Source organism: Carassius gibelio, chromosome B8 (assembly GCF_023724105.1).
Source record: "Carassius gibelio isolate Cgi1373 ecotype wild population from Czech Republic chromosome B8, carGib1.2-hapl.c, whole genome shotgun sequence".
NCBI lineage: Eukaryota > Metazoa > Chordata > Actinopteri > Cypriniformes > Cyprinidae > Carassius > Carassius gibelio.
The window spans coordinates 5,596,670-5,612,842 of NC_068403.1; the positions used below are offsets into that span (position 1 = coordinate 5,596,670).

The 16,173-nt window shown below is 35.8% G+C and overlaps 1 protein-coding gene across 2 annotated transcripts in view; it reads right to left on the reverse strand.

Moving 5' to 3' along the window:
- Window positions 1-13,137, reverse strand: part of cdk16 (cyclin-dependent kinase 16) — a 29,833-nt gene extending 16,696 nt beyond the window's left edge. The window contains exons 1-3 of one of the 2 annotated variants that reach the window (XM_052563657.1): window positions 12,764-13,137; window positions 6,856-7,036; window positions 2,717-2,881 (exon numbers count right to left, since the gene is read on the reverse strand). In XM_052563657.1, the coding sequence (XP_052419617.1) occupies window positions 2,717-2,881; window positions 6,856-6,976 (286 nt within the window). In that variant the 5' untranslated portion in view covers window positions 6,977-7,036; window positions 12,764-13,137. The remainder of the gene's footprint in view (window positions 1-2,716; window positions 2,882-6,855; window positions 7,037-12,763) is intronic. The other variant, XM_052563658.1, reaches the window with a different exon arrangement.
- Window positions 13,138-16,173: the final 3,036 nt, after the last annotated feature.

The following is a 16,173-nucleotide window of genomic DNA, read 5'->3' on the forward strand; positions in this document are numbered from 1 at the left end:
ATCTGCCTTTAATGTAGTGTCTTATAATCAATGCTATGATTTATAATCCCATGATTCATGATTATTTTATTTACATTACCATTTATTTCTATTCTATTTTGCTTTATATTTTTTACTAACATTTCTTAAGTGTTAACGTCATTGCTTGTACAGTATGTTGTGTCAATTGTTTCTTTACATTCGCATATTGCTTTGTATTTGTTTGAAAGGTGCTATAGAAATACATTTGGATTGAGTGACTGATATAAAGCAACTTCTGCATATTGATGTCTAATTTGGTTATCTTCTACCCAGTGGCATTGTCTGATTGGATGCATGGCTTTCAACAACAAAAGATATGGGAAATGTGTATTTCTCCTTCTCTTGATAATCAGATTTTTTTGCTCTCCTACTTATGCATAATTATATGGTTAGCTGCATTTTGTCATTTGAATTTAACAATTTTTTTTACCTGGGTTGCAATCCACAAATTGAGAACCACTGTAATAGTGTATATGTCTATGCTGCATTTCACAACAGCAAGGCTGGGAATCGGAAAATCTGGGAAAGACTGGTTTCTTTTTCTTAATACAATATAGTAAAATAATTTTATGACACTTAGTTCCACTAAGAGTCTTGAAACTTCTGCTTTCTCAGATCGATGTGGACGGAAGTCGTTTTTTATTTTTACTTTGAGTGTTTTTTTAATTCAACATTTAATTTAAGCAGGACTGCTTAAATACATTGCTTTTCCCAATTAAAATGTCACCTTTAAATGCACCGTTTCAGGATACATATGCTGTTTTGCAGGCGTTAATTGTATGAGATCATTTCAGCAGAACAGTAACAACAGATCCGAAGCAATTTGACAGTTCCGGAAAAATATTATTGCGGTCTTTATCTCTCCTAAACCCGATGACTATGGGTTTTACAAAAATTTTAATTCTGTCATCATTTACCCACCTTCAAATTATTCCAAACCTGGATTAATTTCTTTCTTATGCTGAACACAAAAGATAACATTTTGAAGAGCTAGGTAAGCAAACTGATTTCTTTTGTTTAATTAATGAAGTCAATTGATAGTTTTCACGTTACGTCACACATTCATAGGAATGCCCACATGGAGGGCAAAACACAACTTTCCTCCACTGACTGCCAGTTATTTTTACGCAGTTTGCATTAGGTCGTAATGCAGTAAAACGCAGATTTTAAAAGGCGAAATTTAGTAAACACCTTATTATGTATATTTTGTTCTATGCAACTATGCATCCATAATATAAAAATATTACTGTTTTAAATATATTAAGGCACTTTAAGCATTTTACCTTGTTTTTTCAAACTGTTTAATGATTGAAATATTGCTGTGGGCGCTCAATATGGATTGCAAATGGCCAAAACTTGCATTTTGTTCACAAACCTTGTTTTATTCTTTTGAGAATAGCCTATTTGCGGCTGTCAGACAAGAAACATTGACTGGCTTGTCCAGCAGTTCTATGGATGTTTTACCCTCCAGGTCTTTGAGCCGGTCACATGACTGAAAGCTATGAATAGGGACCAGCACACATTCCAACATTCTTCACAATGTCTTCTTTTGAAGCAGACGAAAGAAATTCATAAAGCTTTGTAACAACTTGAGGGTGAATAAATGATGACCGGAATTAAATTTTTGGGTGAACTATTCCTTTAAAGGTATACTCCACCCCAAAATGAAAATCTTGGCATTAATCACTCATCCCCATGTGGTTCCATACCCGTAAAAGCTTTGTTTGTCTTCAGAACACAATTTAAGATATTTTGGATGAAAACCGGGAGGTTTGTGACTGTCCCATAGACTGCCAAGTAAATTATACTGTCAGCAGGGTCCAGAAAAGTATGAAAAGCATCGTCAGTATAGTCCAGCTGTCATCAGTGGTTCAACCGTAACGTTATGAATGTTGCGAAAATACTTTTTGTACGCGAAGAAAACAAAAATAACTTTATTCAACAATTTGTCGCCTCTGTGTCACCGTAGCACCATTTTGGAGAACAGAGCCGAACGCAGGCAGTATACGCTCTTCTGTGTCAGCAACACTGATGCACTGTTTCCTTTCAAATCAAATACGTAAATATGTGTATGAAACATATCCTTATGGTGCGGCTGACACAGAAGAGCGTTCACTCTCCAAAATGGTGCTAGAAACGGAATGGTGATACGGAAGACACAGAGGAGACAAATTGTTGAATAAAATCATTATTGTTGTTTTATTCACGTACAAAAAGTATTTTCGTCGATTCATAACATTATGGTTGAACCACTGATGGCACATTGACTGTTCTGATGATGCTTTTCATACTTTTCTGGACCTTGACAGTGTAATTTACTAAAAGACTCCTGGTTTTCATCCAAAATATCTTAAATTGTGTTCCAAAGACGAACTTAGCTTTTACGGGCTTAGAACGACACTTGGGTAAGTGATTAATGACCAAATTTTCATTTTGGGTTGAAGTAACCCTTTAAGACAAATAAAGACAGAGAAGTTGCTTTGTCATTACTGTTCTGCTAAAAATATCTCATTGTTTGACAACGGGCCAAGTGGAAGTGAGAATGCAATAACTATCATTAACTGAAGCAATAAGGAACACGAAATCGGAAACGAAGCCGTTAAAATTCCTTGCGATTCCCATCCCTACTTTGCAACCTTACACACATCACACTCTTGTCCTCTGTGTGCATGCGTGTACATGCGTGTGACAGTACCGAGGCGCGTGGTGTGGTTGAGATAGGAGCTGAGACTGCGGCCCAGGGTGCGTGGTCTGCGCAGGGCACTGCTGTAGGACTGCAGGAGGGAGTGCATGCTGAAGGAACCCCCCGAACCTCTCACTGAACCCCGCAGACCACCACTGCCTCCAACTGGCATGGCCTCTGAGAGGGAGGAGAGGGGAGGAGAGGGGAGGAGGACGACACACAGAGGAAATGAGGACGAGGGCAGAGAAGGAGCAGGGAAGGAGAATGTAAATGTGGCAGGACACATAATGGAAGTGAGTGTTAAAGACAGGAAAAAGAAAACGGAGCAGAAGTGAAAGGAAAAGGGGTGAATAAAGAAGATAAGTGTATTATGAAAATTAAAAAAAAAAAAGAAGTGGTTGGGAATGAGTGATATGGTTCGGATGAAATGGTAATGTTGGGTAGCAAGTATGTGATTAACAGAGAAAAAGGAAAAGGGAGAAAATCAAGGTTTGGTGGGGGGGGGGGGGGGAGGTCACAGGACAAGAAGAAAAAAAAAAGAGGAAATATTAAAATAAAAACAAAAAAAAGTCAAATTTTAGAGCATGCAATCATTTTTCCAAAACTGTTATTTTAAAAAGAAAAGAAGAAGATCAATTTACAAGGAACATCTTCAGTGTTAGTAAATGATGTACAAGGGCCACAATTATTAAGCAACAACACTGATAAATTTATTTTCTCGCTGCCGGTAATTGTTTCTAATGACGCTCTGCGATAAAAAAAAACGACACACAAGGGCATCGATTCATCAGCATATGAAAGCCAAATGCCTTTCAAATTAGTGCAGGGTTTGGAGAAATGCCAAAACACACTACAAAAGAATGAGATGGATTTTCTGGGTCAATATGATGATGTATTTGCATATGGTAATTAGAATATATAGCATGTACATATATATTATCGACTTGGGTGAATCGTTTATGGAGACAGATGTCGAACTGAAGCTGTTTCTTTGGAACTGTTGGATCTGAGATGAGCAGGATCTGTCAGTGCAGTTAGCTGGAGATGGAAAGCCATGCTAGAAGACACATGCTGATTGGTCAGAGGGGGTCACAGCAGGCAGGAGACAGTAGCTTAGCTCAACGCACGCAAAGCCGTAGCCAGTCCTTGGGTATAACGGATAGATTGGCTTTAAAACTCATTTCGATGTTTTAATGCAATGCTTTTATGCTGCATACCCGTATCACACTGGCAGGCAACACGAAGGGAGGCAGAGGTGAATGTATATGCATTCAATGACCAATGGCTGAAAGACTTTCTTGAAACCACATGGATGAAAGCATAGCCTTGAGCTTTGTACTTGCTTCTAGAGAGTATCGGGACTTTTAAAGTAAACATCGACCCCATTTACTTGCTTTTTAAATGTATTGTATGCTCTTCAGTGCAAGCGACTTATAGGTACAAATATGTTTACAGAATTCTTTGAAATATAGCGCATTCTGTACCTAAAACGACTTTTATTTTCTGAAGAAATAATAATAACCTAATCAATTCAGATTCTGATGGACAAAATTATGTTGTTTCGCTCTACATAATATCCTGCTGAATTTTAAATATATCTAATTATGGAGGTTAAACACATAGCAAAAGCAGTTGGCATTAACGCTTCCTTAAAGGGACAGTACACCCAAACATTTTAATTATGCCACTATTTACTAACCATGTTGTTGCTCCAAATATTTATGGAGAACTTCCACTTAAAAGAAAAAACTCAACATTTCTCAAAATATCTTTCCTTGTGTTCCACAGCAGACCAAAAGGCATACAATGTGAGAAATTTATGACAGAACTTTTATTTTTTGGTGAAGTATCCCTTCAAGAGAGATTTTATGCCTGTAAATCAGTTACTGAACTTTTTTTTTTTCAGAACTACCTTAACATTTATAACAAAACTCCTTTGAAATATTCACTGTTATATTAATTATATCAATTGGTCATAAATTGAACAGTTTTCTGTTGCATGCTGTCAGCAAAGAAAACAATAGAAAATGCACTGTCTTCGCAATTCAGACTGAAAGCTCAACTCATTTAATTTAAAATGTAATTTCTTTTGCCATGGCGCCCTAGATTCAAATACAGCACCTCCACTGAACAGAGACAGAAAACACTGCTGTAAAGTAAATTCACTGTATTAAAGTTCATAGCTACTCTGTTCCAAATTTACAGCAGCAGAAGTAAAAGCCACAGATCTCACATGAACTAATAAACATAAAAAGGAAATTAGCAATTCTTTTTAGAGATTTGGGCACTTAAAGTGGTCTGCTGACAGACTAAATGCTCTTTTTGAAGTCTGGCCATTTGCAACAATTCTGGCAACTTTCTGACTGCCATTATATAAAAACCCTAGAACAGATTGTACAGATGGCGCTGAATTTGAGCTGTTTTTATCCCCTCCGGTAAGAATGCTCTCTCTCTCACACACACACACACACACACACAATCACATACACTCTGGTTATGAGCATCTGAAATATTATTACATGCCACAGAGCTTCATGCACGTCCCAGTATCGGGAAGGAATTACTAGGTCGACCGAGAGATGAAACATAATTATGTTATGTTAGATATGCTTAATCACACTAACTTTGATTAGTCATCATTAAACCGATAAGTCGGCCAAATCTGTACAACTTCTGCATCAGCTGTGTTTGTGGAATATGGTGGAATGGAGTTAAACATGAACAATTGTGTTAAATGTAGCATTATATCCTTTTTTTTTTAAACAAAAAAACAAGAAAAGAATTGTATGCATGACAAGCATTTGAGTTCTGCGGAATTCTGCAGATGTAGATTCCATCCAGGTTTACTGATAAGCTAATGAAACAATCACCATGGTCACTAGAGCTGCACGATTAATCAAAAATATTGCCATATGGCTTTACTCAAGTGCTACTATCACATCGCAAATGTTACTTAATTACATAAATACATGCACTGCGTTCTTACACGCAAGTGGCTCATTATATAAAGGTGTTTTTAGCATCTCACAGCAGCTCGGCTGACACTTTAGCATACATATAGGAATTAAATATCCGCTAACTGTAATATCTTCACAAACTTGTAATGAGAAGCACTTATCATAAGTTCTGTCATCATTTACAAACTCTGCTGTTCCGAACTCATACAAGTTTCTTTCTTCTGTTGAGCACAAAAACAAAAAAGATATTTTGAAGAATAGTTGACAGTAGCCAATGACTTCCATAGTTAGGAAAAAGTGAATGGCAACTGCCAACTCTTTGATAACAAACATTTTTCAAAATATCGTGTTTTTTTCTTCTCTCTCGCTCTCTTTTTTTTTTTTTTAACAGAAGACAGACAATAAAACAGGTTTGGAACAGGTGGAGAGTAATCAAATGATGATAGATTTTTCATTTTGGCTTAACTATCCCTTTAAGGGCTCCGTGTGTTTTATCCGACAAAATAAAAGTTTGATGGATTAAAATTTGAAAAAATAAAAAATAAAAATGAAGACCATTACTGTTATTAGCATTGTAATTTTACAGTTGTAAAATGTTGTGTTCCTGTAGCTCAAGTGGTAGAGCAATGTGTAAGCAAGCGCGGGGTTGGGGGTTCGTATCCCAGGGAACACGTGTTAAGAAAAATTGTTAGCCTGAATGGAATGTAAGTCGCTTTGGATAAAAGCGTCTGCTAAATGCAGAAATTTAAGTTTAATTAAATTTAATTTAAAATACAATATTATTAAACCATTTCCTTAAGAACTTTTTTTTAAACCTTACAGTCAAATAAAATCTACAATAGATTAAGTTATTTTTTTTATAATAATGGCAATAATAAAAAATATAATTATTATTATTATTTATTTTTATGAACGTTTATTATTAATAAGAATTATTATGATCTTATACTATTAATATAAATTTGTATTTATGAAACATTTTCAAACCTGTAATTTTTTTTAATCACATTTTAAATTGCAACTGCAATTTTATTAGATTTTTCCCAAATCGTGCAGCCTTAATAGGCATTCTTCTATGTTTACGGGTCAAATATGGTCACATCCATGTTCAGTAAACCGGTGTTTGCCGAGTTCTGTACTAGAAATCAAGTATGGCTTTTGCGTTGTATTGCAAGAAAGTGAATGTTACCGTACCGGAATCACTGTGTGCTCCTGTGTCCTGAGAGCTGATGGTCTCGCTCAAGGTCTTGTCCCCGCTGTTACCCCCTCGCAGCGTCAGGGACAGCTGCCGTTTGATCTTCCTCATGCGGTCCATCAGTGGGGGTATGGGGGGCTGAGGTGAGGGGGGTGGAGGGGCTGCCACTGTTCAACCGCTCTGTTATAGACACAAATCCACAAGCAGAACGTTACACGCTGATTCCCGATTCATTTGATATCCTCTGTGATTACTGGACACAAAAAGTCATGCATTTTCAAGGATGCTCTCCTCTTAAGACTGTAATGGAATGTGTTAACATATTCTAGGATAAATATTAGCTTTAAATGATGTGTAAAGACAAACATGGAGCAGAGAGGTGATTCAAAGGACAAATTTGTTTATTTCAGAAGCACTGAACATTATTTGAGCGGATGGCGCTCTACGGAGTGGACATCAAAGTGAGAGACAGTAACTGGAAGAGAGTCATGGTGAGAGATCACCCCTACAATAAACAAATCACACAGCCAACTTTAACTACACACATAAGTAATGGCTAGCAACAGTGTTTTCACACTCATCATTCTAAGTGTTATTGTTTTCATTTATAAATCAAACGCATAAAGGATTGCAGACGCTGCAGATTCGAGTGTATTTAGGCTTGAAATGCAAGGAATCCAACTGGGAGACTCTCAGAGAAATCTCAACAGATTCATCATATGAGCAGATGTGCAGAGAGAAAGCACTAAACACATGTTAATGATCACAGAACCGACTTGACCATGAACATTCATCTCGGTTCAGTGAAATCCAGAGATTATGGGTTTGTTGAAAATAGCGTATAACTTGTACTTTTTTGCAGTGTGCACAAAACACTAAGATGACCTACTAGATGTGCAGTACACAACCAGAGCACAGTAAGAGAGATACCACAAATGCACTGCACTCGACCTGACCATCCATTTGCAGTTTGATAATAGAACTGGACACAATATAAAGCATTAAGATCTCCTTCTTCACTCATACTGTGTAATTAAAAGAGCATTTCCAGTTAGGCTTTTGCAGTTATGATGATAAATAGCACAAATATATACTGGTAATTGAAGCACTGTATATGCTAGGCTTAGAAATTAGTTTAGTTAGCGAAGGACCCCCCCCCCTCCCCCCAATTTATTATTTATTTATTTTGTAATTATATAACATTAATATAATATCATGCAATTTTGGAAGTTCCTAAAGAACATATATGTTTCAATAAATAATGAATTGTACATATTATATATATAAATACATTATACACAAAAAATACAAATGTGTGTGGGGGCAAAATGCAAATATACTAATTACGAAAATATAAATAAATTCTAGAATTTAAATATATGACATTTTATATTTAACATTTTTACATTTTAAATGATATTTTAATATTATTATTATTATTAATATTATTATTAAAATAATACATATTAAAAAAGTATGAATAAAAAAGTAATAAAACAAAAGTATGTAGTGTATGTATATATATATATCAAGGTACTATTCCATTCAACACAGCCTAAAATAGAAAAAAAAATAGTTATCCTCAGTGCTTCTAGGGAACAGACATGGTCTTCTCTTAAGGAACAGCAAGTATGCCAGACGGTTTTGCCTTTCCTTTAGACTAATCACATGTTTTGGCAAAAAGATGAGCAACAATCTTAACCGCAAATCCAAGCTTTGGGTCCTTGGACTTAATGTGACCCACTCACAAGTTGCCTGAGGACAAGATTCTACTCAGGCACAAGATTTCAAACACTTGTTTCCTGTGCAGATAGATATCGTGGTCCATGCTAAGAGAGATTGAACATGTCAGTAAGTAACAGACCACGTGTTCTTTAGAAAAACTGCTTATAGAAGTTGTCTGAGCCACTCAAAAGTAGTGCACTGACTCTTCATTTGTCAAACAGCATTTTAAAACACAAAAATACATATCAAAGCAGTGTTTCAAGGTGATAAATCAGTGTAAAATCCAATCTTGAGGGGGTTAAAGGCACATTAAGCAGAATGCATAAACTTTGAGATCACACAACAAGTGATGATAAAGGATAATCTTCACCAATTTTATTTTCTTGTACAGACACCCAAAAACAAGGGCTTTAAAGAACTCAGAGCAAACCGTTGGAAGGTTAACACTAAAAATGCTATAAATAGTTGAAATACTTGAAATAGCGAGATCGGTGTTTCCTTTCCCCCCTGAGGGGGAAGCACGGAAACACACGACTGAAACCCAAGATGACCAAAAAAAAATTATGAATGTTGAAAAGAAGAGCGAATAAAAGGGGACAGATCCAATGGCAATCAAGGCAAAGCATTTAAAGTGTCTTTTATTTATCTTACCCATAAATTCAAGATGAACCAAGCAGCCTCAAATCAGATCTCCTGAATCAGACAGTCAACAGGAAATCCACAAACCTTTGCTCATGTTTACAGTAACCCAATGTGACAAGCAGCTCAGAAGAGGAACTCTTGACTGTTAAAGGACATTTTGCATAATATTTATCATGTTTTGCATTTTGAATAACAATCAGTCATGTGTTTGAATGGCTGACAAAGTCTGGAAATCTGCTACTCTGAGCCAAAATGAATCGAGTCATTTCCTAATCAGTTCAGTAATCAAAGACAACGGTTATGAGCTTAACCCGTTTACCCTCCACCATTTTCGCTCCACACTGGCTTCATTCATGACCTGCTGAGTGATTGCGGCCCCAGAGGAAAGCAGCAGTGGTCTACAGTGGGTTGAGGGCCATTTCAGCTCTTTGAATCGTCTTAGCATTACTTAATCAGGGTTGATAACTCTTTAAGACTCTTTCTATCTCTTTTCATTACTGCCTGCAGCAGTCCACCACCAAAACAGCATGCAGGACATTCATTGTGTGGGCCACTGCTAGCTAACACAGAACTAACTGCATCTCAATTCTCCTGCAAACAGACTTTCAGTGCTTGGTTTCAGAGCCAAGGTGTTTCTTTAACTGACCTGAATCGATACGGTGCAGTCTGAGGCTCAGTTTTCCACTCTATAGGTCAATAAATGGTTCATGGGGTTCAGACTGCTGACAGTGACCGCCTGTTCTGCGTCCATGTGAATGAGTTTACAAAATACAAACCTAACCAGTCAAGCAGCAAAAAAAAGCCTGTCTGCTGTAAAACATCTTTAATTTGATCATATGCAAGAGAGTTAAACAAAGCAGTGGTCCATGTTGGTCACAGGCCCCCAACATCCCTCTCCAACCAAACTGACATGCATCCAAACACAAGGTGACACCCTGACGGGGGTGACCTTCATAGAGACTGATTCTGGAACACCAGGTCCAGACAGCACTACATCAACCAGCCTCTGAACGCAAACATACTTGTGCTGCTGTCATTTCTCCACGGTGGTGGAGGAAAAGTGGAAGAAAGTGTCTGTACAGCGCAGCACTTCATCAATATTATTATGCTGGTGACACATGCCAGAACTAGACAAATCAGCCAGCTCATGTTGGTTGCTTTCTAATTGGACGCTGTTATTCACTGAGGCATTATGGGCTCTATGAGTTTCAAATACAGCAATAACGAAGACCATTACAACAGTTGGAGGAAACCAAGAATGCAGCCTTTGTCAAATATGCCTCAAAGCTATGGAACACACAATCAATAGATATTAAGGCAAGTACTATATTTTAAAAAGAAAGCTAAAAACTCATTTTTATTTTAGCTTTTAACCAACCAATTTTTTCTAGTGAATTATATGTATTGTTATTAGTGCTGTCAAATGATTAATCACATATCTAAATATTTCCAAAATATATGCTGTATATACATAATAAATATACACAGTACACATGCATATGTTATGTAAACAATTGTTTTATTTTGAATGTGATTAATCATTTCACAGCAGTAACTGTCATCTTTTATTATTATTTTGTTTTAATTTCCATTTTTGTTATACAATATTTATTAAAAGAAAACTGAAAAAATATAAAAATTTTATTTTAGCATTTAACTAGCAGATTATTCTTTGTTTAATTCTATGACAAGTTTTTATTAAAAAATTTTTGCTAGGCATTTTATGTATATTAATTGTATGTTTACTATCATTAAATAAAATAATATCTTACTGTCAAATAATAAATATAACTTATGTTAGATTGTTTTGTATCTTACTCAGAAGAAATATTTTATTTGTCGATAATGTGCCATGTAGTAATCCACCACTTAAAAAGCTAATTAAGAGATGTGCCAGAAATATTTTGGAAAATTGTGAGCAAGTAAATGGGATGAAGGTATTTTGGTGATATACTTTAAAACAAACCAATCTACAAAAACAAGATCATGTAGCCAAAACAAGCCAGTGTTTGAAAAGTATAGGTTTTTCAATAAATGACAGATAGAGATAATGTTGATTACATAATGCAATTTAATGAAATAAAATAAACAGAAGCGTAAATTGCGAAAAAACTTTTGGTGAATTTGTGGCAAAGATGTACCCATTTTGTTTATCGGTCATGCATATACAGATTTCAGTTCATCTTTCCACCTCTATTACTACAAATACCCTTAAAAACGACTACAGAACAATTCTGCAAGCAATCCACATTCCTCTGGAATTATTCTAGTCCTGCTTCAAAGCCAATTACTTCCAACACCGAAGTCAAAGGTCAAGTGCTTTCCCTAATTCTCTTAAATAAGCGATCAATAGAAACCACCACTTAAATTTAGGTTGATGAATGCCAGTTAACTAAAGCATTGCAATTATGCATGCTACAACAGTGTAAGGCTATTTAGGTGAGGAACGCAAAGTTAAAGACTCCTAAACCATCTGTCACAACCTAATGAAAATATTCCACAAACCAACCCCCTCAACATGCACCCAACGCCTCCAACATGCCATTCTGAATCAGACCAGCAACTGTCAAACACACGCCTCCATCTGACCAGAACTGACTGTTTCAGGGGACTTCTCATTACTGCATCTCATACAAGCTTTGAACGAGTAGGACTGGATCACTCTTCCTCCTTCCCCATTCCATCAGTTTAACTTGCACCAAAAGTGGTTTCACCTGCTGGGAAATCAATGTGAGCTGGAAAGATCATTATGGCTTTTTATGCCAGTAATGGATTCAAGTACAGCTTTAACGCCAAGGTAGCATGAATTCGATACTACATTTTTACAACTATGACGTAGACTTACAAAACACCCCCATCATGTTTTGAATGAGTGACGTCACGCTGTCATCACAAGACGCCAATGCCAACGTAAAATACGTCACTGACAATCTTTCCTTTCACTAAAAGGTATTTAATTAAACTTTACGCTTTATACTATTTTTAATAGCATATGTTATTAATATGTTAAACAAAATTGCTTTAAATAATCATACACCTTCATTAAACCCACGAGGTAATTCAGATGACATTATAAAATAAAATCAGTGAATAAAACAGAAGACTCCCTCATGATAAGAGAATTATACAGGCAAGCCATAAATAAGTAAAAATAATTAAATTAAACCTTGATTGCAGGCAGACTGCTGACTAATCCACAGTAAACCACACATAAACAGGTTAGCTAGCCACGTTAGCTATTAGCTGGCTTTAAAGACCAGCATTAAATAGCCATTGTACAGGAATGCGAGAATGATTCCTTTTTATTTTTATTCCTTCATTGTACTTGTTCTTTTGTTCATTCGCATAGATCATTAAACAATATTTCGGTTTCCATTCAGACGGACTTAACGTTACCGGGTTTCACACAGACTGTCCGGCGCGAATTAACTCACGCGAAAACGGCCTAAATCTACTTTTTCTGTCCCATGTAATGTTTTCCCCCACTTTTCGATCAAATATCAGATTGGGACAGAACGATATCCTGGATGGCTTTCTTACCCGTGGAGTTGAGATCCGTGTGTGCTTGTGTAAATGAGTGAACGTGTGTTGCTCGTGTAATCTTAACAGCAGTAATAATATCCCAAAGCGGCCGCGCGCTCCCAATAGTCCTCGGCCATGATCCTCTACTCCTGCTGCTGCTGTTTGTCCGATCTCCAGTGCTGCTGGAGCGACTCCTCTAGACCCCGCATGTCTCACCACTGCTCCTTCTGTCCTGAAATTGCTAAAACGTTACAGCAGCTGTTCCTTTCCTGGCCAAATCCGGACTGGAGTGGATCATGGAAGCAAGCGACAGAGCAGCTGCGAATAGATTCAGGAGTCACTCATTGGATAGGTTGAGGAACATGTCATTATGCCATTGAGCTAATTCTTGTATATTTAAAAAGAAAATCTTATAATATATCTATGTTTTATCATGTTCTATCCCTGATTATGTTGATTATGTACATTGTGCGTCCCTGCAGTCATGATATTTGGATACGAGGCGAAAGCGTCCACCCCTAATAAATTAAATTGGCTCATAGTGGGCTGACCCGAATTCCGTTCAAGTAAATCAGACTGTACCATTCAGGGGAGAGGCAGTGGGAGTGCATTGAGTTGTGACGTTTTCCAATGCATGTGATGCTGAGCTGTTACATTTTTTTGACATATTATTCATTTAAGAAATTACGTTTAATTGCAGTTGTTTGTAATAGGATAAGATTTATCATTATATATATATATATATATATATATATATATATATATATATATATATATATATATATATATATATATATATATATATATATATAAACCAAATACTGGTTTGTATTCTATGGAGACCCTAAATTAAGTAAAGTATTGCAAAATTAAGTAATTCAATAAATGTCTAAATATATAAATTAATCTCCATTACATAATTAAATACATAAGTGCATAAATAAATATTATATTAATTAATTCATTTATTAATTAATTATTTAATTAATTAATCAATTTATTTATTCCATGTTTCATTTCCAGGGTCATGGTTGTCAGCACGTCCCATAACCCTAAAAATGAAATGTTGAGGAAATAAATGAATGAATGGATTATCTATCTATATCTATCTATCTATCTATCTATCTATCTATCTATCTATCTATCTATCTATCTATCTATCTATATATATATATATATATATATATATATATATATATATATATATATATATATTGCCATAGGTTATTCTATGAAAACTAAAGAAATACAATAAAAATAGCTTACTTTTAAATGTATATAAAATATTTGTAATAATAATAACATTTTGGAATAAAACCTTTATACTCTTACATATGAATTAATATTTCAATGTGTCTTGCCATGTCTACTTTGAGCACATGAAATCTTATTATAGCATTATGTTTTGGATATCTAGCCTGATTCATAATTGCAGTGACAGCATTGATTTATATGATAATTAAACAGGATGGGTTAGGAGAGGGGAAACCTATCCTGAAGTGTGTGTGTGTGTTTTTGATGCAGAGCAGTGGAGCCCCACAGTGAGTCACCGCTCTGGCATGCATCAGAAACCGGGGGTTGCATCAATGTGCCTTGGGTGCAAATGAACATTTCTTTTGTTCCTTTAACAGTTCCTAACATTTTACTGCACGAGGGAAGAAACTAAATGCTGGGAATTATCCAGAGGTTAGTATTTTTTGCATGCATGACTTGACCTTAAAATTAAAAATGAATTAAAATAAATTTAAAAAGCACTACATGTGGGAGCTGAATATTAAAAATGCAATTTTGCATACAATGCAACACAATGAAGCATATACTTTAAGGTTACACCTTTTTAAACAGGTTTTCTTACCTTTTTAAAAACAGCACCAAGCGTGTTGTTTTTCAATGGCCTTTAATTATATGTAACACTAGCTAGTCATTGGCAAGGAAAGTCATCTTTGACCTTGTCGAGATTAAGAGACCACTTCTGAATATTCCTCTTTCGGCCACCAGTGGCCACTGTTCAGCCAGGTCAAGTGACTTTCTACATGCCATCCTTATTACTTGATGATGACCACATATGATTGACCTTTAATTAGAAATAAGAATGTTATTACGGACTCATTTATACTGGTGAACAATACTGCAGATAAGAGCAGTTTATTGTCTGATGTAATCCTAAAAGGCAAACCCATTGATGCATGCCGTAAAGTGCTGCATTCATTAGTACATTCACATCTCAAGTGCTTAACATGTTGAGAGCGACACTATTATGCAGCGTTAGAGGTTCACAGAACAACAAACAGAGTGCCCGGTGCTCACCTCTCTGTATGTGGATGCACCGACTGGAAGCATCATTATGTTTGTGTGTGTAGATGATTTATATTGGAAATGACATGTACTAAGGAGAATACATTTGGGATCTGTAACCTTTCTCCTTATCTTTCTCTCTGTTTTCTCTTAAGCCTCACATAGAGCTCACGCAATGTGTTTGTACGAGTCTTTTGTTTTACCACGAATATAGAAAATGAACATGCATTTCTCATGTGTATATGCGATTTTTATGTGGTTTTTGAACAATGTGCACCCAATGTAAAACCATTTGGTTACATGTGAATTTCAAGCAGTTTTAAAGGGCAGACAGGCAAACAGGTGCATGCTCCAGATGGAATTTCTTTTGAAAGATATTTGCTTTATATGTTCATTTGTTGTTACTTTAAGTTATTTAAAAAATATTTTTTATTACCTTACATGTCCAAAATTGTAATTTTTCATAAAAAAAAAAAAAAAAAAAAAAAAAAACATGTAAAAAATAGTTTTTTACATCTTGTAGCAGCATTTTACAAAAGTCAATATTTTATATACTTGGTCAAAATCCCATGTTACAAAAGATTAAATTAGTTAAGACAACATTGGCTGATTAAGTGGGAATGCTGACCTAAAATGCTAAATTTTTTCCCTCTCTCTCTCTTTTCGCCGTTTCCACATCTCAGGATACAAAGAAAAACCCTCATGTAACCTAAAAAGAAATACAGGCTGCTTTGGGAAAAGATGGTGTGGTTGTTTCAAGGAGCATAATATGACGGTACTTGAACAAAAATGAGCTGCATGTCACAGTGTGCAGTTTCTGGCACACTGTGATTTGGGGTGATGAGACTAAAATTTAGCTTTATGGTCACAACCATAAGCACTATGTTTGGAGAGGAGTCAACAAGGCCTATAATGAAAATAATACCATCCCCACTGTGAAGTATGGTACTGGCTCACTGATGTAAAAAAACTTTGAGCTCTAAAGGCACTGGGAATCATGTAAAAAAAAAATGATTGGAAAATGAATGCAGCATATTATCAGAAAATAATGGCAGACAATTTGCATTGACTTTCCAGCATGACAATGACAAGGTCAAGTTGACCCTCCAGTGATTATCATAAAAATATAATTT